The sequence below is a fragment of the Rosa chinensis genome, chromosome 2, assembly GCF_002994745.2.
Source record: "Rosa chinensis cultivar Old Blush chromosome 2, RchiOBHm-V2, whole genome shotgun sequence".
In the NCBI taxonomy this organism is placed as follows: Eukaryota; Viridiplantae; Streptophyta; class Magnoliopsida; order Rosales; family Rosaceae; genus Rosa; species Rosa chinensis.
In genome coordinates, this window is record NC_037089.1 from 56,946,306 (window position 1) to 56,971,917 (window position 25,612).

At 37.5% G+C, this 25,612-nt stretch overlaps 1 protein-coding gene across 1 annotated transcript; it reads left to right on the forward strand.

The window, feature by feature from the left end:
• Positions 1 to 12,811: 12,811 nt before the first annotated feature.
• Positions 12,812 to 16,239, forward strand: LOC112184592 (auxin-responsive protein IAA21-like). Its single transcript, XM_040513483.1, has 5 exons — positions 12,812 to 12,864; positions 14,084 to 14,102; positions 15,533 to 15,669; positions 16,026 to 16,087; positions 16,202 to 16,239. Exons 1-5 carry the CDS (start codon positions 12,812 to 12,814, stop codon positions 16,237 to 16,239), a joined length of 309 nt encoding a protein of 102 aa, XP_040369417.1.
• The last annotated feature ends 9,373 nt before the right edge of the window (positions 16,240 to 25,612 follow it).

Sequence of the window (25,612 nt, forward strand, 5' to 3'; positions counted from 1 at the left end):
ATCTCTGAGATTAAATCTACGCGTTGGATTAAAGTCACCCGAAAACACGGAAAAGCTGTTGGTGCGTGGATGACACGTGGGGGAACCAAACGAATCTCGAGGAGCTGTGACAGACAAGCTACAGCAGAAAGCAGGTTTAATTTCCGTGAATCAAGGAAAAGAAAGGACGCGTGGGGGAATCAAACGAATCTCGAGGATCCGTGACAGACAAGCTATAGCCGAAAGCATGCCATAAATCCAGGAAAAGAAAGGAATATTTACACATGGGGGAGTTTCTTGGGCCGTGAACTATCATAACTCTTCTCCTTCCCGGAGAAGCTTTGTTAAAAGCGTGTGCCTGTTGAGATTTCTACCCTATTTTGTGCTTTACATATACATCCTTTTTTGTCTCCTCCAGATTTTACTAAGGTTTGTCTAAGCGTGCAGTTTCAAATTCCTTCTACTTCCTCATGGCTCGAACCAAGGTAGCCCCTCGCAGGGGCGTCAATCAACGCCGTGTTCTCTCTTTGGAAGAAGAAGGTCGTCAAGCGGCCACTAGAGCTGGGCTTACTCGTCCATGGGACCATCGTCCTATCCGTGAGCGTACCCGCAGTCCCCCTCCTCTGCCTCGTCGCTCTCCCAGACTGCATCCCGGAGAGTCTTCTTCCTCACCAGCTACTCGTGCTCCTCGGCCTATGGCCACCCTGGAAAGCTTATCGGATTCGATTGATGATTTGCGTTCCTCTCTCCGCGATGGTATTATGGTGACAGATTGGAGAGTCAATTGCATGATCGATTACATCTCTGAGATGAACTGCTCTTTGATCCGCTGTCACACTGCAATAAACAAGCTTGCTCAGGAAGTCAATAACTTGCAGAGTTATCCTCCTGGGTTTCCTCGCAAGGACGCTACTGCATCACAACATGAGAACCCTCCTCAGGAGGTTGAAACCAGCAAAAGGGCTGCCACTCGCCCGCATACCGCTCCTCCAAAGGAGTAAATGGAGGTACAAGTCTAGGCTGAAAGACTTTAAACATTAAGCGCTGCATGGGAGGCAACCCATTTCAACCGTATCTGTGGAGGAGACTTCAAACGCAGATTTGCTTTCTTGAACTCTTCCTTCTATTTTATTTTCATGAATTTTAAGTTGTTTTAAGTTTCGTTGTGTTAATTTTCTCTTCTATGCTTGATTTATGCTTGGCATGATTTATATTTGTTTATACATTGAGGACAATGCATGAATTAAGTATGGGGGAAGGGTTATTGCTTTATTGTGTTTTTAGTAGTTAGTATATAAGAAAAAATGAAAAATAGTTGATGTTGGATTGTGTTTTTATTGTGTTTTTAGTTGATGTTGTGATACACTAAGGTATATTGGATTAAACATAGTCTTGAAAAAGGGTAGCTGTTTCAGTCCCATTGCACATCGAGACTCCCTGTTCCCGTACCTAAGTGTTGAAATTAAATTAAATTGTAAAAAAAAAAAAAAAAAAAAAAAGATTGTTGGTTTTAGAGTGTTTTTGTTTGTGTGTTTGAGTCTTAGGATGCTCCTAACATCTAGGATGAACATGTCTCCGAATTCATGGCTGAAGGTTTTCACAATCAAAATAGGACTTAATTGAATTCTGTGGTTAATCGACATTGTGATGCTTGTATGAAGATTTGAGATAGGATTGTAACTTGGTTCATTAAGCATGCTAGGATTAAGTCTGATTCATTTGACCCAAGTGAGTCCTGTAAGAGGTCCAACAGCATTTCCGGCCCAACCACATGGATTGAAGCTCTGAAAATTTGTCAGGATGATCTACACTCATAGTGGAACATTTCATATGAAGAAGTCGAAGGAATATAATGAAGTCTTGTTGGAGAAATAATTGAAGGAATAAAGGGGAAGAAACTGACCTGAAAACAGCTCAACACCACATATTCATGTTTCCCACCCACATGAAGAAAGCTAGATGCTTTTCTCTTTTTCCTTGGATATATTTTTTCTACAATCTCTTTAATAGATCATCATCACTTCCATGTTGCTGCACCTTCATGCTTTGCTTTCATTTCATCATTTCTCTTTCTTTTCCATATTTTACAAATCACTTTCATACTCCACTTTCATTATTTTTCTTCCACTCATCATTTCACTCTTCTTTTTCTTCCCTATATAAACACCTTCTCCTCTCATTCTAAAATACATTCCTTCATCCATTTCATCTCCTTGTCTCACCATTTCCTCTCCATTTTCCTTAGTCACCAATTCCTTCATCCATCTCATCTTCTTTGTCTCTCCATTTCCTTTCCATTTTTCTCTCCATTCTCTAGTTTTATGTTTCTGCATTTTCAAGCAAGGAGAGGAAGAAGAAGAGGGAGCCGTGAAGATCATATCCTCCATCATCCACCTTGAAGGCTTGCTTCCAAGATTCAAGATCCAACCATCTAGCTCTCCATCTCCATCTCCACTCACGGTGTAATTCGTTCCTTTTCCTTGTAACCTTTTTGGTTTCCTTGTTTGATTTCGTATGAACTTGTTTCTAGCTAACAATAACGTTTAGGGTAAAGTTTAAGCCCAATTTCTATGCTTAAATAAAGTTTTCGAATTCCATAATTGTGATTCTAAGTTGCTTATGTGAGTTTGTTCAATTGAATTTGCTTGATAGAAAACTTTTATATGTTTATCTTATTTGGGTCGACACTTATAGGATTTGCATGTAATTGGTGCTAGGTTTAAGAACATGAAATCGACTTTTCGTTTTGTGTAAACTTGAATCAAAGTAGTAAAGGTTTTGGACAAAAATCGAATTCAATTGAAGAGGATTGCAATTAGGTGAACTTATTCATACTAAGTTGTACACTTGAGTTGATAGCCTTTCTCTATGTCTAATGCGTTGAACATGTCATGATTGACTAGCTTTCTAGGGCTTGATTGCATGTTTGATAGGATTAATCTAGGTGCTTTCGCTTAGGTTAATTAGCATTGAAAAGTAAAATATGGGAAATCATTTGCTTTCGAATGTTTCACATGATCAACTCCTCTCTCATGACTTGGAAGAACAATTATAGGGTTTGAATCGAATTTGATTACATGGAATTGATTTTGATCGTTGTTCCTTGCGTTCCACCCTTGTATATATGTTTTTACGTTTTCTTTATTTTATTTATTTTAATTTTAATTTTAAGAATCCTAATCCCCCCTTATTTGTGTTTACTTGTATATATTTATTCTTTATTTTATTTTTGTAAATAATACTTTATTTTTAATTCTTTATTTGTTTATACAATTGTATATATTTATATTCTTTATTTTATTTTTGTAAATAATACTTTTCTTTATTTGTTTCACAATGACAGGTGTACCCTCAATCCCCGGAATAGAACGATCCCTATTTGCTTATACTACTAACGATATTTCAGGGTTAAATTATGCGCTTCCTTTAGGCGCGTCAATTTTTGGCGCCGTTGCCGGGGATTGAAAAATCACTTATTAAATTGTGTCATTTATTGTATATATTTGTTGTATATAAATTGTTTAAAACTTAGTTTAAATATTATTTATATTATTGAACACGAATTTTAATTGTAGGTTGTAAATTGAGAGGAATAGGTGAAGTCTCTTTTGTTAATATTGGCCTAAACCCCTTATTGGTACCTAGCTCAGGTCCCTTAAGGTTGAGGGCGGCCTTTATTAACACTTGTTGAACTGTCTTCACACTTATGGACTTTTTCATCTTAGTAAGTATAGCCTATGTGGAATGGTGTCTAGAAAGGGGACAACGTTCATGACGGGTTTTTGAATCCAGAAGTGCTTGCAAATGGGCCTAAACCACTATGTGGGAGTAGCTCATGCCAAAATGGATTTTTCCTCTCGTGTTCGTCCTCCCCCACCTGGCCATTTCAGTAAGGTTGCCCAAACGATTTGAAAGGGAGTTTGTGTCTAGGCGACTATACTTGGGCCGCACGTCCACTTGATTTACCGCTTGGAATTTGATTCGATATCAATAATGTTTATAACAAAAGAAATACTTGTGAATACTCTATACGTGTAAATTATTTTGTTGTTTCACACTTTAAACTTGTAAAAATACTTTTCACGTTTTATACTCACTTGTGTACTTAACTTGTGTCTTATGTACAATATACTTGTTAATTTTACTTGTAGTTTGTAATTAATAGTTATACTTGTTTTTATTTTGTATTTCTTTGTTAATTATAGTTACTAACTTTATTTAATGTAGGTACCGTCTGGCTGCAAGACGTAAAATACAAGCGCTACTTGGGAGGCAACCCATGCAAATCAGATTTGCTTTCTCTTTCCCTATTTCTTTTTATTTTTCAATTTTTCTCTTTAGTTTTTATTTTAGGATTTGTTTTCGTAAATGTCTTCTATCTATGCTTACTTATTACATTGCATGCTTTTAATTGATTACATTGAGGATAATGCAATATTTAAGTGTGGGGGAAGAGATTTATATTTTTGTCTTTCATTTTGAGTCCTATATATATATTTGTCTTTTATTTTTGAGTCCTTTATATAAAAAAAAAAAAAAATATTAAAAAAAAAAAATTTGCATTCATTCAGTCTTATTAAATTCAGCTATTTACAAAAAAAAAATAATAATAATAATTAAAAAAATATATATATATATAATAATAATAATAATAATAATAATAATACTAAGCCATGTCTGCATCTCTGTAGGAGTTGAGACTGAGCTCAAGGGAAATGTGAGAGCCACCGCCATAACCGCCACCTCCCTTGGAAGTAGTCTTCATGTTGCCCAAGATGTCCTCACCATGCATGGGGAATAGTGGAAGGGTTTCAATCTCCTGGTGATATTCTCCTCGTTGTTCCATGATCGATCCATCAGCACCATAGCCGACACGTGACCCAAAGTTTAGATCAATGGATCTGTCAGTGGATCTGTCATTACTAGTAGAACCAGTGGAACCAAAATTGAGATCGAGAGATCCACCAACCGGAACGTTCCGAAATTCCTTCAACTTCTGCCTCTCACGAGCCTTGAGGTTCTGGAACCAAAAGAAGACGTTTTTGTCCTCGATCTGCCCATACTGTTTCAGATGAAGGCAGATCTCTTGAATCTGCTCTGGAGTTGGGTACTTAAAACCCTTATCATAGTAAAGGCCCTTGAGGATTCTTAGTTGAGGCGGTGTGGGAGCCCACCGGTTATTAGTCCCGGCTGCTTGGTTGTTTCCTCCATCCTCGATTTGTTGCTGGGTCTGTTGCTCCATTAGTTGCAGAGTTCGTGGTTCCATGTTGATGAAGAAAGGATTTGAGTTTCGAAAGAAAGGCTGAAGGGTTGAGAGAGAAAGGCTGGAACTCGGAAGAATTTTCTTTTGGAGTGAATAGTCGCTCCCTCAGAATGCACCTATTTATAGAACGAGTGAGCGGATCTCCACCGTTGGATGGACGATCTCTGAGATTAAATCTACGCGTTGGATTAAAGTCACCCGAAAACACGGAAAAGCTGTTGGTGCGTGGATGACACGTGGGGGAACCAAACGAATCTCGAGGAGCTGTGACAGACAAGCTACAGCAGAAAGCAGGTTTAATTTCCGTGAATCAAGGAAAAGAAAGGACGCGTGGGGGAATCAAACGAATCTCGAGGATCCGTGACAGACAAGCTATAGCCGAAAGCATGCCATAAATCCAGGAAAAGAAAGGAATATTTACACATGGGGGAGTTTCTTGGGCCGTGAACTATCATAACTCTTCTCCTTCCCGGAGAAGCTTTGTTAAAAGCGTGTGCCTGTTGAGATTTCTACCCTATTTTGTGCTTTACATATACATCCTTTTTTGTCTCCTCCAGATTTTACTAAGGTTTGTCTAAGCGTGCAGTTTCAAATTCCTTCTACTTCCTCATGGCTCGAACCAAGGTAGCCCCTCGCAGGGGCGTCAATCAACGCCGTGTTCTCTCTTTGGAAGAAGAAGGTCGTCAAGCGGCCACTAGAGCTGGGCTTACTCGTCCATGGGACCATCGTCCTATCCGTGAGCGTACCCGCAGTCCCCCTCCTCTGCCTCGTCGCTCTCCCAGACTGCATCCCGGAGAGTCTTCTTCCTCACCAGCTACTCGTGCTCCTCGGCCTATGGCCACCCTGGAAAGCTTATCGGATTCGATTGATGATTTGCGTTCCTCTCTCCGTGATGGTATTATGGTGACAGATTGGAGAGTCAATTGCATGATCGATTACATCTCTGAGATGAACTGCTCTTTGATCCGCTGTCACACTGCAATAAACAAGCTTGCTCAGGAAGTCAATAACTTGCAGAGTTATCCTCCTGGGTTTCCTCGCAAGGACGCTACTGCATCACAACATGAGAACCCTCCTCAGGAGGTTGAAACCAGCAAAAGGGCTGCCACTCGCCCGCATACCGCTCCTCCAAAGGAGTAAATGGAGGTACAAGTCTAGGCTGAAAGACTTTAAACATTAAGCGCTGCATGGGAGGCAACCCATTTCAACCGTATCTGTGGAGGAGACTTCAAACGCAGATTTGCTTTCTTGAACTCTTCCTTCTATTTTATTTTCATGAATTTTAAGTTGTTTTAAGTTTCGTTGTGTTAATTTTCTCTTCTATGCTTGATTTATGCTTGGCATGATTTATATTTGTTTATACATTGAGGACAATGCATGAATTAAGTATGGGGGAAGGGTTATTGCTTTATTGTGTTTTTAGTAGTTAGTATATAAAAAAAAATGAAAAATAGTTGATGTTGGATTGTGTTTTTATTGTGTTTTTAGTTGATGTTGTGATACACTAAGGTATATTGGATTAAACATAGTCTTGAAAAAGGGTAGCTGTTTCAGTCCCATTGCACATCGAGACTCCCTGTTCCCGTACCTAAGTGTTGAAATTAAATTAAATTGTAAAAAAAAAAAAAAAAAAAAAAAAGATTGTTGGTTTTAGAGTGTTTTTGTTTGTGTGTTTGAGTCTTAGGATGCTCCTAACATCTAGGATGAACATGTCTCCGAATTCATGGCTGAAGGTTTTCACAATCAAAATAGGACTTAATTGAATTCTGTGGTTAATCGACATTGTGATGCTTGTATGAAGATTTGAGATAGGATTGTAACTTGGTTCATTAAGCATGCTAGGATTAAGTCTGATTCATTTGACCCAAGTGAGTTTTTGTGCTAAAATACTTTCTTTTTGAGTGCTTATTGATAATTCTAGAATTTCGTGGCTGTATTTGCAAAACCTCATCATTCTTTGGAAATCCAATGATCATGTGCCATAGATTTTAATGGACTAGAGAATACTAGAACTCGACTGTTGTGACTGTCAAAACTTGTATGCCATAATATGCACTGATCCTGGATAGGATAGAAGACATTAGGGTAACCACCAAAGCCAAACAAGCATGTGTCCCCAATTGTGCCCGTCGTGGGACTCCTTAGAATGAACCCCTTTGAGCCTACGTTGAAAACCTTTATTTCATCACCCTCACTACCCTACCATGAGCTTAGTACAGGATATCTCTACCCTTGTCTTAAGGACTTAGTAGAGCATGACATAGTATGTAGGGGTGACGATGAAAGACAAGTATGGGGTGGGGAAAATCCAAGAAAAAAAAAAAAAAATTTGCCTTGAAAAAAAAAAAAAAAAAAAAAAAGAAAAGAAAGAAAAGCGGCAAAATAGAAGAAAAATTGAAAAGAAAACTCTTGGGAAAATGTTGAAGCGTGGTTTTGGACTTGCAAATTTGTAGAAGGCTCAAAGTTGAAAATTATGCCTTTGTCCATTCCCATGTTGGTTAGAGTGAAGGTTTGGCCCAAAACAATGATATTTGGTCTACAAAAATGATGGCATAAGGTGGTCCTTATATGCTCTGCTAGGTCCTTAGGATTTTTTTGTATCCTTAATCTTCATTTCAAAAACCCTAGCTTAGCCCCATTACAACCTGTTTTAAGTGCTGACTTGATCCTTGAGATGGGCAGTCTTTGGTTAGTGGAGTCAGTTACGCAGTCGAGCTTATGGTTTAGGTCCATTTGTGCACTTAGTCATTTCATGAGGTCTTTAAAAATTCTTCACAAAATGTGTTTATTGATGAAATATGCAAGCTGTTTGTTGCCTTACAATTTGTTCTCTTGCATATACTTGAGTGTGAAGCTTTTAAGCATAGCCATTTCTGAGAGAAAAATCGAGAGTATACCCTGTGAGTTTGGATTGGACTTGTTCGAAACATGCTATCGTTCACTGTATAACTTAAGTTCTCCATATCTTGCTTAGTCATATGAATGTCACAGGTTTATTAACCATGGAATTATCTTTGTGATTTTGATTAAGTGTTTAACGTGAAAGCCATGAGTTTGGAGTCTCTGAGACAACAGTTAGGAGCAATAGAGTCATTTACTTGCCTTTTGTCAAGTCTTTGTTCTGTTTTGGATTTTTTTTGTTTTGTTTTGCTAAGGGACTAGCAAAAGCTAAGTGTGGGGGAATTTGATAGGAGCATTTTAATGTGATATTTTAATAGTTAATTCCTCACATTTTGCTTAGTTAATTCCTTAACTGAATCGATTTTAATTCAATTTCTATTTTTAGGTACATTGGAGTAAATGAAGGTGAAATGAGCGTTAGGTCCATAATTACCTAGAAATGATGGAGAAGAATGAAAATGCACTAAAAAGTCAACCTTGAATATTTTCTTACTCCGGCTAGGAGAATCAGAGCCAAGCAAGGAAGAAGGAGCGGCCGCCTGACCAAATGAACTTCAAATGAGCTGAAACCTTCCAGATCCATTCTAGACACCCAAAGGATCATTTCTTATGAAGAGTGCCAGAGAAAAATATGAGTGGAAGGCCTTCAAACAATCAGCCCAATTTTCTACAGAAGCAAAACCGGAAAACTGGACCTGTAAGAGGTCCAACAGCATTTCCGGCCCAACCACATGGATTGAAGCTCTGAAAATTTGTCAGGATGATCTACACTCATAGTGGAACATTTCATATGAAGAAGTCGAAGGAATATAATGAAGTCTTGTTGGAGAAATAATTGAAGGAATAAAGGGGAAGAAACTGACCTGAAAACAGCTCAACACCACATATTCATGTTTCCCACCCACATGAAGAAAGCTAGATGCTTTTCTCTTTTCCTTGGATATATTTTTTCTACAATCTCTTTAATAGATCATCATCACTTCCATGTTGCTGCACCTTCATGCTTTGCTTTCATTTCATCATTTCTCTTTCTTTTCCATATTTTACAAATCACTTTCATACTCCACTTTCATTATTTTTCTTCCACTCATCATTTCACTCTTCTTTTTCTTCCCTATATAAACACCTTCTCCTCTCATTCTAAAATACATTCCTTCATCCATTTCATCTCCTTGTCTCACCATTTCCTCTCCATTTTCCTTAGTCACCAATTCCTTCATCCATCTCATCTTCTTTGTCTCTCCATTTCCTTTCCATTTTTCTCTCCATTCTCTAGTTTTATGTTTCTGCATTTTCAAGCAAGGAGAGGAAGAAGAAGAGGGAGCCGTGAAGATCATATCCTCCATCATCCACCTTGAAGGCTTGCTTCCAAGATTCAAGATCCAACCATCTAGCTCTCCATCTCCATCTCCACTCACGGTGTAATTCGTTCCTTTTCCTTGTAACCTTTTTGGTTTCCTTGTTTGATTTCGTATGAACTTGTTTCTAGCTAACAATAACGTTTAGGGTAAAGTTTAAGCCCAATTTCTATGCTTAAATAAAGTTTTCGAATTCCATAATTGTGATTCTAAGTTGCTTATGTGAGTTTGTTCAATTGAATTTGCTTGATAGAAAACTTTTATATGTTTATCTTATTTGGGTCGACACTTATAGGATTTGCATGTAATTGGTGCTAGGTTTAAGAACATGAAATCGACTTTTCGTTTTGTGTAAACTTGAATCAAAGTAGTAAAGGTTTTGGACAAAAATCGAATTCAATTGAAGAGGATTGCAATTAGGTGAACTTATTCATACTAAGTTGTACACTTGAGTTGATAGCCTTTCTCTATGTCTAATGCGTTGAACATGTCATGATTGACTAGCTTTCTAGGGCTTGATTGCATGTTTGATAGGATTAATCTAGGTGCTTTCGCTTAGGTTAATTAGCATTGAAAAGTAAAATATGGGAAATCATTTGCTTTCGAATGTTTCACATGATCAACTCCTCTCTCATGACTTGGAAGAACAATTATAGGGTTTGAATCGAATTTGATTACATGGAATTGATTTTGATCGTTGTTCCTTGCGTTCCACCCTTGTATATATGTTTTTACGTTTTCTTTATTTTATTTATTTTAATTTTAATTTTAAGAATCCTAATCCCCCCTTATTTGTGTTTACTTGTATATATTTATTCTTTATTTTATTTTTGTAAATAATACTTTATTTTTAATTCTTTATTTGTTTATACAATTGTATATATTTATATTCTTTATTTTATTTTTGTAAATAATACTTTTCTTTATTTGTTTCACAATGACAGGTGTACCCTCAATCCCCGGAATAGAACGATCCCTATTTGCTTATACTACTAACGATATTTCAGGGTTAAATTGCGCGCTTGCTTTCAGGCGCGTCAGTCATTTCTATGTGGAGTTAAAGACTAGATCCACATTTTGTGCTTATACATTTGTCAATCACATCTAGCTCTTCATTTCCTTTGATCTCCACCATTCATTCATCACTTTTGGCCTATAAAAACACCCTCCCTTCATTTGGACGTTTTTAATGTATTCCTTCATCCATTTCATCTCATTTCTCTCTCCATTTTCCTTAGTTCTTCATCATATAGTTCATAGTTCATAGCTTTTGTGTAGAGAAAAGTGTATAGCTTCTTGGGTTTTGTTCTAAAACCGAAGAGTTTATACATCTTTGATCAATCACACCTTAGTTTCGTCATCTCAAGCCTTTGTTCTTCATAGTTTTTAAGAGTTTTGTGGATTTGTATGACAATTTGGGTTTGAAAGAACCAAAATTTCCATACTTTGGAACATCTCTCACAAGTTTTGCATCAAGGGGAGCTAGTTTGGTAACCAACCACTTTCTCCACTCTTCCTCTCTTTTGCTTGATGTTGTTATGTTTATGGGTTTGATGTATGTAACTATGGATTGCAAGTAGAATAAATTTAGGAATAGGTCTTAGCCCTAGAAAACTCATGTATAAAATAGTGTGATGCCATGTTTTTGATGAATATGCATGTTTTGAATCCTTTAGCTACTTTACTTTAATGCTTTCTTACATGTGTTTTTGGATTTGTCACCTAGAAGCATGTTGTAAGAATTAATGAAATCGGAAACTTAAGCTTGACAACCTTTTGTAACTGAGAAGCATGTGTAGCTAATAAGGTGGTGGTCTAGCTTATTCTTACAGGAAGAACTAGATTGCTTGGGTTCCTTACCTTAAAATTAATGCTTGGTGTCATGAGTTTAATAGTCGAGAGGCCTTAGGCTTTACGGCATCAAAACCCTTTTTTGTTTTAGCGAATGTAAATGGGACTAAGGTTGTGTGATCTAGCTTTGCTCTAACGACAAGGTTAGGTTGCATGATTAGTTGGTATCTTGGTTTCTCTAGCGAAAACTGAGGGGGAATTTATCAAAGCATGTTGTCATTTGAAAATGGGTAACATTATATGCATAAGGGAGGCTAGGTGCAAAACCTATGCTCCTATTTATCTTATTCATCAAAGTCTCTATTTTATTTTATTTTTATTAGCTTAGTTTATTTTTGTGCAACTTATTTTACTTTATAGAAATTAAAATCAACAAAGCCGATTCACCACTTTACCATTGTAAATATCATTATTGATAGTTTGGCTTCCAAAGGGCCGAGATTATTAATTTGTAAAAAGAGAGACTCGCATGTGCTTTCTAGGTTTTATTTTCGTTGTAATCTAGCTTAGGGTAGAGTTACTCAATCCCTTTGGTACGATACTCTTACTTTTCCCCTTTACTAAAACTTGACCTTCTATATTTGGGAGTAGGGAACATCACACAAATTTGCACATATTTTTCATACTCGTGATGTCCCCAACAATATCTCTATGGGGGTCTAGATTCAGAGATATACATGAAGGTTCCAGATGAGTTTCAATTACCCAAATCAAGTGGCTCTAAACCACAGCGCGCGTTTTCAATAAGATTAAAACGTTCACTATATGGATTGAAACAATCCAGACGCATGTGGTATAGCCGTCTAAGTGACTATTTGATTGGGAAGGGATATATTAACAATGAAATATGCCCATACATGTTCATTAAAATAACAAGTTCCAGGTTTGCAATTGTAGCAGTTTATGTCAATGACATGAACCTAATTGGAACTCTAGATGAGTTAAAGGAAACTATTAAGTACTTAAAATCCGACCGAATTTGAGATGAAAGATCTTCGAAAAACACGGTTTTGTCTCGGAATAGAACTTGAGCACATTAATGATGAGATTTTGATCCATCAATCTGCATATACTCAGAAAATTATAAGGCACTTTAATGAAGATAAAGCAAAGCCTATGAGTACTCCCATGATTGGCCATAGTCTTAAGCCTGGAAAAGATCCATTTCGTCTAAAGGATGAGGACGAAGAGTTATTAGAGGTCGAAGTGCTCTATCTAAGTGCAATAGGTGCATTATTGTACTTAGCTCAATGCATAAGACCGGACATCTCGTTTGCAGCGAACTTATTAGCTCGATATGGCTTTGTGCCAACACGCCGTCATTGGATTGGTATAAAGACAATCTTTCATTACTTAAAAGGTACGATTGATATGGGCTTGTTTATCCCTATAGAGAGAAAATGAATGATAGAAGAATGATAGATCAGACCTCATTAGCCAAAGTGGTGGCGTCCATGAAATGGCTGTCGGCCATGTCGCCACCGCCGACACTGCTGCGGTCCACGATGGCTGGTATGCTTCTCCTCCTTTCCATCAAAATGACGGTGATGTCTTGATGGGTTTTAAAAAAGGTCATTCCCAAATAGGTTATGTCTGACCCTCACATATGTCTAACCCTCACAAATGTTTGACCCTCACAAAGGTCATTCCCAAATAGGTTATGTCTTTACCATGGGAAGCACTGCGATATCTTAGAGGTCTACAAAACAGACTCTTGGTGCTACTTCCTCGAATCATGCAGGGATTATTGCTCTACATGAAACCGTGCGTGAATGCATATGTCTAAGGTCTATAATTAGACATATTCGAGGAAATTGTGATTTGAAGTTTACCACAGATGTACCTACATGCATTTATGAGGATAATGCAGGTTGTATTGAACAAATGAAGATAAGTTTCATCAAGGGCGACAACACCAAGCATAAATTGCCTAAGTTCTTTTATAATCAGCAATAACAATCATTTCTAAATATTGAAGTGAATCAAATCCGATTAGGGGATAATGTAACAGACTTATTCACTAAGTTGCTACCTAAATCCACCTTTGAGAAACATGTGAAGAGCATTGGTGGGAGATGTCAACATCAGGGGAAGGTATGATGTCTACATGTTAGATCTCGAAGAGTGAAGGACGTGTTGTACTCTTTTTCTCGTCCTCGAGGTTGTTTTTGTTCCACATGGTTTTTATTACTCGAGCAAGGTTTTTAACGAGGCAACGATTGAAGCATCACCACCAAGTTTTAGTGGCACATGGGTGAGTGTTGGAGAATGTTGACATTATGTGTGCCTTGTCAAACTAGGATTAGTTCTATGATTGTAATAGGAGAAAAGGTTTTAGAATTTCTAGTCCCATTCGGAATAGTTTTTCTTGTATCATAATAATATGTACTTTATAATCCCTATAACAGAATTCCTATTATCAATAGTGGAACACAATTCTCTCATCAATCTCTCTTGCATTCTACATTCTAAAACAAAACACTATTTTTCTTTTTATCGGCGTCCAGCTTTGATTACAGTCCACTGAGCTACTATTTTGGAACTTTTGGCAGAATTTTAATTTTTTCAAAATGATAAATTGGTAAAATTACAGGCTTCTTTGGGTTTAATAAACTGATGGTGAAATCTCTCTCTCTCTTTTGTTTTTTTTAACACTAATGGGGAGCAGTTTTTTTCTAATTTTGTTCTTTTGGGTCAACGACCCTTTTAAAAGATATGTCCACTTTTTTAGCTGCTTCACTATTGGTATTGTTTGTTGGAGAGGAAACATCCCACATTGGAAAAATACGTGACAAATAAAATATAACTTATAAGTGGGTGGCTCTTACCCAATAGTACTGAGACCTTTTGTGATTAAAACCCAACACCTATCAGGTGGTTAAGTTGGGATAGTATTGGTACAATAGTGGCCCACGGGCCACGCTTGTCGCTGTTTAACATGGTATCAGAGCGGGTCCCTCTCCAATAACATCTCCAATTATCATGGACCCGAATTTGGGTTCCTTATATTGCCATCGGAAAATTCCGATTGGATTGTTACCAAGTGTCCGATGTGGGCATTGGATTGTTATATTGGCCAAGTCTCTAATGTGAGACCTTGTGTCCCAATTTCCAATGTGGGAATTGGATTGTTAATTCATTTCACGTGCAGACCTAGAGTTAGGCTGCACGTGAGGGGGTGTGTTGGAGAGGAAATATCCCACATTAGAAAAGTGACAAATAAAATATAACTTATAAGTGGGTGGCTCTTACCCAATTGTACCGAGACCTTTTGTGATTAAAACTCAACACCTAATGGGTGGTTAAGTTGGGACAGTATCGGTACAATGGTGGGCCACGGGCCACGCTTGTTGCTGTTTAACACCCAACTTAACCACCTATTAGGTGTTGGGTTTTAATTACAAAAGGCTGCGGTACAATGGTGGACCATGGGCCACGCTTGTCGCTGTTTAACATGGTATCAGAGCGGGTGTCTCTCCAATTGCGTCTCTAATTGTCATGGCTCAAATTTGGGTTCCTTATATTGCCATTGGAATATTCTGATCGGACTGTTACCAAGTGTCCGATGTGGGCCTTGGATTGTTATATTGGCCAAGTCTCCAATATGAGACTTAATTGTGTCCCAATTTCCAATGTGGGAATTGGATTGTTAATTAATTTCACGTGCAGACCTAGAGTTAGGATGTACGTAAGGGGGCGCATTGGAGAGGAAAGATCCCACGTTAGAAAAGTGACAAATAAAATATGACTTATAAGTAGGTGGCTCTTATCCAATTGTACCGAGACTTTTTGTGATTAAAACCCAACACCTAATGGGTGGTTAAGTTGGGACAGTATCGGTACAATGGTGGGCCACAGGCCACGCTTGTCGCTGTTTAACACTGTTCTCTCTCTCTCTCTCTCTCTCTCTCTCTCTCAGGTGCGAGGTAGGCATGCACATGCTGACTGAGTTATAGGGTTTGATCCAGAAAGTAAATTAAGGTTGGTGTTTAATAAATGCTGTAATAAGCAGTTCCAGGTAAACATAGTTAATAAGTTAAGAACTTAACTTGATAGTCCCTATTACTAGAACAAGAATAGCTGCCTAAAAAGGATGTTCTGGTGTTATATAAGATGAATGAGGTAAACCAGATGGGATAGGTACTTCCATCTATTTATGAATGGCTGTGATTCGGGGCAGTGCAGTTCTAATGGATTTCCAGAGAAGGATGGCCTGAGTGAGAGTCGGTTGATGGATCTTCTCCACAGTTCTGAATACATTCTTACTTTTGAAGACAAGGACGATGATTGGATGCTTGTTGGTGATGTTCCTTGGGGGTAAGTTCAGATCTGAACTCCATGAACAGTGCTTTAGAATTGAAAATACTAGCAGATGGAATAGATCCACCGTAATCTACGATTGAGATTTTTTTTTAACTGATATTGGATTGACTTATTTATCCACGAATATTGGTTTTCTTCTCTTGCAGATAATGATTACTAGATATTGGATTGACTTATTGATCCATGAATATTGGTGTTTTGTTATGCATGCATGACAATAATGATTACTGGAAATACACCTTAGCTTTCCCTTGGAGTATCTTGCATTTTTTTAGTTCATCTGATCTAAGTTCATTTACCGTTTGTGAATTATGAGATCGTTTGATCTAATTAGTGTTTCATATGTGTAGGATGTTCACTGAGACGTGCAGGAAACCAAGGATCATGATAGGTTCAGAAACAATTGGACTTGGTATGTTTCACCATTTAAATTAGAAACTAAATCTCTTTTAGTTGCCCCATGGTGTATGCTTTCTTTATCTTCATATCCTAGCTTCTAAATATCTGTTTCTATTCTTGGCTGCAGCTCCAAGGGCTATGGAGAAGTGCAAGAACCACAACTAGCAAACACCGTAGCAGTTGGAAAAGGCATTGTTGAAACCTTTGAATTGACTTTAAGTTGGGTGCTTGTTGCATTCCTCCATATGTTGCCAATATCCTCGTTTTTGAATGACTGGATATTGTCCTACTAGTGAGAAAATTTTTCACTGGAAACCTCCAGATTATGTGTTGTTTTGGTATTCTTTCATGCATCCATATATTCTAACTACTGTGTAAAAGGTATGTTGCTTGCAATTCGTTGTTTTATTTTTTGCAAGAACAAATGGCTTGAGGTTTGGTGGTATGCTGTATGCATGAAATAGAGCTTTCTATTATCTGACTGTGAGAAGGGAAAAGTAAATAGAGAGCTCCTTTGCATGAATGTTAATGTAATATCATTCATTTTAAACAATTTGGACTAAGAATTTTCTATTCTGATGTTTGGTAACATAAGAAAAGTTAGCAGATAAATTATTAAATTGTTTGTAATTAATGTAATAAATGAAAGGAAAGAATGAGAGAAATTGATTCTTTTAGGCCTTGTTTGGTTGTCGGAAAGGAAACTGGTTCCTTGGTCTTTCCCATGAGCATGAGAAAGTAAAATTCCCACTAGTTTCTCTGCCAATGTTTGGAAACACCGGGAAAGTAATCGCAAAATGTATTTTACTTTCCTTTCCGATGTTTGATTTGTGCATGAATAAGAAAGTAGGTAACATCAATTTTCCAATAATATCCTTATTATCAAAACATAAACAATTCAATGTTCAAAAATTTCATGGATAAATTGGTAATAACAACCATTAAAATCATATTTAGAGTGTGAGAATCCGCAGTCAGTCTCTGAGTTTAGACTGATTAGTCTTTGCAACGTGTTATACAAACTAATTTCTAAGGCGATGGTGAATAGAATGAAGCAATTGTTACCGCAAGTGATATCTCCGTTTCAGAGTGCTTTTGTACCGGAGAGGTGTATACATGATAATGTCATTGCTGCATTTGAGTCGGTGCACTCAATTAGATCGAGCTAGACAAGGGGATGGAGAACCGATGTGTGGGCTTAAATTAGATATCAGTAAGGCGTATGATCGAGTGGAATGGCTTTTTTGAAGAAAGTAATGCTGAGGATGGGTTTTGCTGAGCAATGGGCTTCTTTTGAAATGAGGTGTGTGAGTACAGTGACTTTTAGTGTGGTCTGGAATGGAGAGGTTGCAGGTTTAATCAGACCATCTAGGGGATTGAGGCAGGGCGACCCCCTCTCTCCTTATCTATATTTACTCTGTTCAGAAGGGTTATCAGGTTTGTTGCAGAAAGCCGAATTGGAGGGTTGGATACATGGATACCGGGTTGGCCCTAATACGCCGTCGGTGTCGCACTTGTTATTTGCTGATGACAGTTTGGTCTTTGGTAGAGTTGAGGTGTCGGAGGTGGTGCACATTAAGCAATGCTTGTTACTCTATGAGGCTACAGCAGGGCAGAAAATAAACTTTCAGAAATCGGCATTAGCTTTTGGCCCAGGAAGTGAAGGTGTGGTATAACAGGAAATTGTGGAGATTCTTGGGGTTCCAGTAGTGCCGTTTCATGAAAGGTACCTAGGACTTCCAACAGCGGCAAGACAGAATAGAAAAGAAATGTTCTAGCAGATCAATGAAAGATTGGACTTCCATTGACAAAGTTGGGCAAACAAGCTACTTTCTAAGGCGGGTAAGACAATCCTCATTAAAGTTGTAGCTCAAGCTATTCCTTCGTACACAATGTCTGTTTTTCAATTACCGAAAGGTGTGAGTAAGGATTATGAGTCCAAGGTGGCAAAGTATTGGTGGGGAAAAGGAGATGGAAAAAGAGGGATGCATTGGTGTAGGTGGGAGCTACTTTGTAAGCACAGACATGAAGGTGGTTTGGGCTTTCAAAACATAGAAGTGTTTAATCATGCTTTATTAGCAAAAAGGGTATGGAGCTTGGTGCTTAATCCATCGGCATTGGTAAGCAGAATAATTGCTGCAAAATACTTTCCAGAAGGTAGTTGGGGTACGGCGGTGATTGGAACAAGGCCATCTTATGTTTGGCATAGTCTAGTTTGGGGGAGAGATTTACTGATGTTGGGTACTAGATGGAGGATTGGTAATGGAGACGCTGTGAGCATTTGGGGTGATAAATGGTTGCCATTGCCGTGGACTTTCAAGGTTGTTACTCCATGTTTTCTCTCTGTTTCAACTCCGGTAAAGAGGCTTTTTTGTGCTCTGGTGAGTGGGATGCAGACTTTATAAAAGCTAATTTTTTACCTATGGATGTTGAAAATATTCTTGCTATTCCTCTAGCTGGAAATCACAGTGGAGGTGCAATAGTTTGGCATTACTGTGAGAATGGGTATTATACAGTTAAATCTGGGTATTTATTGGGTATGGAGAGTAAAAGTTGGGGATCGGGTACTAGAAGTAGTGGTGAGAAGAATGCTACTAAATCCACCAATGTTTGGAGTAAGATTTGGAGTCTTCAAATTCCAGCTAAAGTCAAGTTATTTCTTTGGAAAGCTTGCCATTCTTTCTTACCTTGTGCTGAACGTCTTTGGAGACGACATATCAGTATAAACCCGATTTGTGGGAGATGTGGAAAGGGGGAGGAATCTGTTTTGCATTGTCTTTGGGAGTGTGGCTTTGCGAAAAAATTACGGAAGCTTACCTGGTTGAGGAATGTTTAAAAAGTATGGCAGAAACCCAGTTTTATTGACCTTTTTATGCATGTAGCAGAGACTAGTAGTGGGATGGAGCTGGATTGGTTTGCGGTGTTAGCTTGGTGGCTTTGGAGGGAACGAAATAATGTGATGCATGGCAAGATAGGATTGGAACCAGCTGTTTTATTGGCTAGGGCAGCAGACTGGCATGCCGAAAATATGCAATTCCAGGATACAAGGTTGAATTTGGCTGCTGCAAGGCATGAAGCAGAGGATAGTGGAGCAGCTGAGAGGGATGACAACCGTGGGACGCAAGCAGTAAACCAACAGGTTAGTATGTATTTTGATGGTGCATGTGATTCTAAGACAAATAAGGTGGGTTTAGGTGCAGTAATTCAGAATGGGCAGCAAGATTTAATTGGTGCTTTTGCTATCCCAATTCAAGCAAAACCAAGTCCTCTAGCTATTGAGGCAACTGCTTTATTGTTTGGATTAAGATTTTGTAAAGCCTTGGGGTTGAAGAAGTTTGAAGTGATTGGAGATGCTTTGAATGTGATAAATGCTTTGGATTATGGTGGCCTGGATCTCAGTGCGGTGGGTGCTGTGATGGATGAAGTCAGGAAATTGAAGGTGGAATTAGAGGTGATGTCTTGGAAGCATGTTAGTAAGAAAAAGAATGGGATTGCCCATGGTTTGGCTAGGAAAGTTTTGAGTCTATTTCATTCGATGTATTGCCAAGAGGTTGGTCCTCCTTGGCTAGCTGATTTAATTAAGGGAAAATGGCTCGTACAGTACCTGACGTTTCGGCCATTCTAAATTTTCGTACCTCAATTTTGAAAAACTTCATAACGGTACCTAACGTACTGACCCCGACCGAACTTTGGTGCCTGGAACCGTTAGCTCCGTTACGGAGTCTACCAAGTGGCCATTTTTAAAGGGCATTTTCGTCTCTTCAATCTTAATCCTTTTTTTTTTTTTATCTAAGCATCTTTTACTATTTTTTTAGAAGGTTTTTTTTTTTTTTTTTTTTTTTTTTTTTTTTTTTTCGGACTTCTCTTCCTTCTTCCTTCACTGCACTCTCTCTCTCACACACACACACATACCTAGTTGTTTGATACAATTGTTTGTATGGTGCAGTAAGTGGATCGGATTTGCTTTATGTGTGCTTTTTGGAGCTGAAGAAAACCCAGGTGTCCTCGGAAGATCATGATTTAGAACCTCATGCAAACACAAATTCGTGTTGTTGGAAGCCCGGTGTTTGTACCCGCCAATCTCAGTTTTGATCTAAACCAAGTTGTTAAGTCGGATCACCTTTGTTTATTCCTTTTGCCTTCAATACATTATCTTAAAAATATTGGTTTTCTCTTGGAAACCACGTGTGCTAAAAAAAGCAACCTCATGTACACAAAATTTCATATCGTTGGATGCTCTCCTATGGCTCCATTGTTTTGAAACTAGAACAAGTTGTTTAGTTATCAGATCACCTCTATGTCTGCATAAATGGATATGGTTTACCTTTGAATTCAGAACTAGGTGTGCTAACAGGAACGCATGCTTGAAGGTGGAATGGTGCGGGGTCCGTAGTTTGTACGAGCAAGATTTGAAGAGCCCAACATAAGAAAGAACCAGTACGACGTGTCTAGGAGGGATCCGGTTGCAGATTGGGTCGAATATAATCAATCCAAGAATCAGTGTAAATACCCAGAAATCGATTCTCACCGCTCAAGCTCAAACAACCCCTTGCTGAAGAACCACGAGCCCAAATCGCCGGGAACAAAAACGACCACAGTACCATGGCGGTTTTCAAGCGTGATAGAGAAGATCAATTCGGACGAAGACGACGCCGGATTGTTGAGGCGTCACCCACTTCCATATTTATTATTTTATTTTTTTTAGGAAGGGCTAAACAGCTGCCAGCTCCGATCTGCCACCAAAGTTCATGACTTCGATATGCACACAGAACCAGTGACGACTCCCAGTGGAGAGACACGCAGCCCCACCCAGCATTCGTTCAGCCTCCGCTGTACCTCCCCGCAGACTCACAAGAATTAATATCTAATTCTTATTGGAATCGAGCTCGTGGCCTAGGATCACAATCTCGACCTCTGGATATGGGATTTTGTTGTAGTGCTTTAGAGAAAATGGGGTGGGTTGGTTACAGTGCTTCAGAGAAGGGGGAGATGGGTGCTCAGATTACATTTGTGGGTGGCCGATTCAAATTTGGATCCCAAAAGGAAAATAAATCAATTAGGACATGAAGAGACGAAAATGCATTTTAAAAATTGCCACCTGGCAGACTCTGTAACGGAGCTAACGGCTCCAGGCACCAAAATTCGGTCGGGGTCAGTACGTTAGGTACCGTTCTGAAGTTTTTCAAAATTAAGGTACGAAAATTTAGAATGGCCGAAACGTCAGGTACTGTACAGGTCATTTTCCCTTTAATTAATGCAAACTATAGTGTAAGAGCTAGAATGGGCAACTCTCCAGTTTGGGGACTGTTATTACCTCAATGCTAGTACCAATAAAGTTCATCCTTAATAATAATAAAAAAAATACTATGACTGGTGTATTTACCAACTCAATTTAATAATCAAATACTAATCAAATGAACTTTCTCTGTATGCTATTAACAGTTTAAGAATTCCAAATCCTGTGAACTGTGAAACCATTACAAAATTTAGTTAAGCCCCTCAATTCCAGTTTAGCTTAGCTTAAGCCCCAAATCCAGCTTAGCACCTGTACCCTGGGATACGTCTCTGGTATCAGAGCCAAAAGGCCGAGAGAGAAGTTAGTGAGAGAGAGACCCAAACCTTAGGAGGTTGTCCATTGAGGAAGTAGCAACTTGTGTTCCCGGTAGTAAGTCGCAGAGAGGCGAAGTGAAACTGTTGGTAAGCTTGGGTGTCCCATCAGAGATCTCAACCTAAGAATTAAGTCCATCTCCCTCTAAAATCTCTTAAATCCCGATGACTTCTGAATCGAGCAGTATTTTAGATACCATGCTAAACTGTGAGGAGTGGTCTTCTCATAGCTTAACTGAAATTGTAGGAAACTGGAAATTACCCAAGAAAAACTACAATGAAATATACAAAATAGGAACCTTTGACTTCAAAACTTTATATTCAATTAAGACACAAGAGCAAACTATTGAAGTAGGTTCTGACCATCAAATTATTCAAATGTTTACTCAAAAAGCTTTAGCAGAACACAAAAAGAAAGACTACAAGTATTTGCATATAGGTGCAGTACAAGTAGGAATTCAACCCTTGACCAGAAATGGTCTCAAAGCCTCTGTTTTTGTTGCTCTACGTGATTGTAGACACAGAAACTTTGAAGACTCAATTTTAGGATTAGTTGAATCAAGTCTATGCAATGGACCCATTCACTTTGAATGTTTTCCAAACTTTCTTGTGTCACTTAATGATCCAGGACTTTTAAAAGCTTTAACCTTAAATGTCAAAACACATGGTTATGACATGTCTCCAAGTGAACAACTCTTGGCTGTCATTTACCGAATTCACTACAGAGTAATGAATACTCTGTTAAGTGCAAAGGCAAAATCTACAGGTCCCAAAGGTCAAACTCTATTATTAGAAACAGATATGAGAAAGTCAAATATTGTTATACCAAAAATGATAAAGTGGACTGACATTGAGCTACCCTCTGAGTGGAAGCTCGATGAGGCAGTTCCTCCAAAACCCATAGAAAGCCATCAAGTAGATTATATTTCCCAAAATTCTGATGGAAGTGTAAATATACGCTTTGCATCAAGTAGTTCAGGAAATAATCTGCTCTGCAGACAATTTTCAAGCTCAAATAGATCTACCCGATCAATCCCAATTCCACATGAAAATGAAAGAAATCGCAGAAACCTTAATTTAAGAAATTTAGATGAATCCTCTACAATACCAAAACCCTTTTATACAGTAGAAGAACAAGAAACTACACAAGCTTCGCCAACCCAATCCTCAATGGTTGCAGAAGAAATTAGAGATCCTCAAATTTTTACAATATTAAAACCCTTTGAAATTAACAAAGAGTACCTAAGGAAAGACTTTTATTCTGACAAAAATAGTTTCAAACGTAAAGCCTTCTTTATAATGTTTGACAAACAAGAAAGAGACCAAATTCAAGAAGAATACTATGCTTTTATGAACAAACACAAATTAAATATTTATTTCTTTGATTGGTACTTTGACTTGTCCAAAACTGAACATAATTCTAACAAGAAAATTAATGTAACAAACAAAGTCACAAAAACTTGGATTCTAGCAGATAGGAAAACCCTAGAAGCTAAGAGACCACCAATGGAAGAAATAAAAATTCCAGTAAGAAAAGAAACAATTATTGCTTCCCCATATAAAATGCAAACTGCACTAGATAGACAAAAAGAAGCATCAAAAGAAGATATACAAAAGTCAAAAACTCATGGAACAAAACAATTTTACAAACCAATATTTAGATACCGTAGGAACCCAATTAGACCATATAGAAACGTTGGTTAGGGCTGGACCTAGACCAAACCCAAAAGGAAAAAATAAAGAAATGAACCTATACTCAAACCCTTTCAACCAGATGAAAACCTTTCTTTAAAAAATGATAGTCAACTGCTTGAAGAAATTGAACAACATTTAAAAAGATTAAATCTGAGTGAACCCACTAGTTCAAACTCTTTAAGAATCAATACCCTTTCTGACCTAAGAGAAGATTCAGATAGTGACTCTGACGTCAGCCAAATTGAAGAAAACTTCAAAATAGAAAAACTAAAATTTCCCCCTTCAAGAAATTATTATCTAAGACCAACTCCAATAGATTTGCAATTTGAAGAAGCAAAACTTGAAAAATATGCTAGATATTCTGCTGGCACTTTGTACGAGTGGAACATAGATGGCATGAGTGAATACAGAATCATCCAACACATCAATGAAATGTTAATGGTTAGCAATGTTTACAAAAATACAAAAACAGATAGAGAAATCGGTAATATCCTCGTAGTAGGATTTACTGGCCAATTGAAAGGATAGTGGGATAATTATCTCACATCTGATCAACGCAATCAAATTTTAAGCAGTGTCAAAATAGAACAAACAACTGGTGCAATGATTGTTGACCAGCAAAATCTGCCTGTAACCGATGTAGTAGCAACGCTTTGTTACTCCATCATGACTCACTTTATAGGTGATCAAAAAGCAATCAAAGATAGAATGGCCGAAACCCTTACAAATCTAAGATGTAAAAAGCTTCAAGATTTTCGTTGGTACAAAGATGTTTTCCTCTCAAAAGTCATGCTTAGAACTGACTCAAACCAACCTGTATGGAAAGAAAAATTCATATTAGGATTACCAAATCTTTTTGCTGAGAAATTAGACAAAAGTTAAAACAAACTTATGGTAATGAAATTCCTTATAGAGATTTAACCTATGGGTAGTTAATTAGTACAATTAACACCACGGGTTTAGAACTCTGTAATGATATTAGGTTAAAAGCCCAAATGAAAAAGAATCAAATCACAACAAAGAAAGAACTAGGATCTTTTTGTGAACAATTTGGATACCAATCTCTCAAATCTCCTTCTGGGAAAAAGCCAAAGCATCATAAAAAATATTCAAAATATTATAAAAAACGTAAATCAAACCCAGACAGAAAAGTCACATCTAAACCCTATACAAGCTCAACACCTTATAAAAAATACAAAAGAAAATTTATCAAGAAAGACTCAGGGCGAAACTCAAGACTTCCTATTTGCTACAAATGTGGCAAAGCTGGACATTACAAAAAAGACAGTCGAGTCAAACAAAAAATCAATGCTTTAAATCTTGATGAAGAAACAAAAAACAAACTTCTCAAAATCATGCTTGATTCAGAATTAGATAGCTCAGACTATGACGACTCTGATTCAGAAGAATCTTTGCAAATAGACGAAATTGACTTCTCAGAAACTTCAAGTTCTGATGAAGAAGAAACAGAATGTAAAATCTCAAAAGAAGGTATAAAAATTTGTAACTGCAAAAACAAATTAAAAATTCAAATGATTTCCCGAAAAACAAAAAATGAGTTTTTAGAAATAGTTGCAAAAATGGAAGATACAGAACTTCAAGCTCAATTTCTTACTATCTTCAAAGATTTAATTAAAGAAGATATAGGAAAAGAAAATCAGTCAAATGATCTGTATAACATAAAAGATATTTTTCAACGATTTGATAAAAGACAAAAATCTAAAGTATAACAATTTCAGATTTACAGCAAGAAATAAACCAAGTTAAGAAAGAAATAATTCTTTTAAAAACAGAAATTACAGAACTCAAGAGTAAATCTACAAATGAGGAACTAACCAAAATTGAAGAAAAAGGAGAAAGCAGCCAAAACGATAAAAATATTCAAGAAAATGTGATTAATGAACAATTTATTGGACTTATTACTAGAGAAACCTACCAAAAATGGAAAACATTGATAACTCTAGCAATTTCAGATTCTTACACTATCCAAATAGTTGCCTTGATTGATACAGGAGCAGATATGAACTGTATTCAACAAGGAATAATACCTACCAAATATTGCGAAAAATCAAAAGAAAAACTTACTGGAGCAGAAGGATCAAAATTGAAAATACGATACAAATTACCAAAAGTTCATGTATGTGTAGATAATATCTGCATCCAAATATTTCTCACAGTTGTCACCAACTTAGACACTGAATTGATTCTAGGAACCCCTTTTATCAGTTTAATCCAT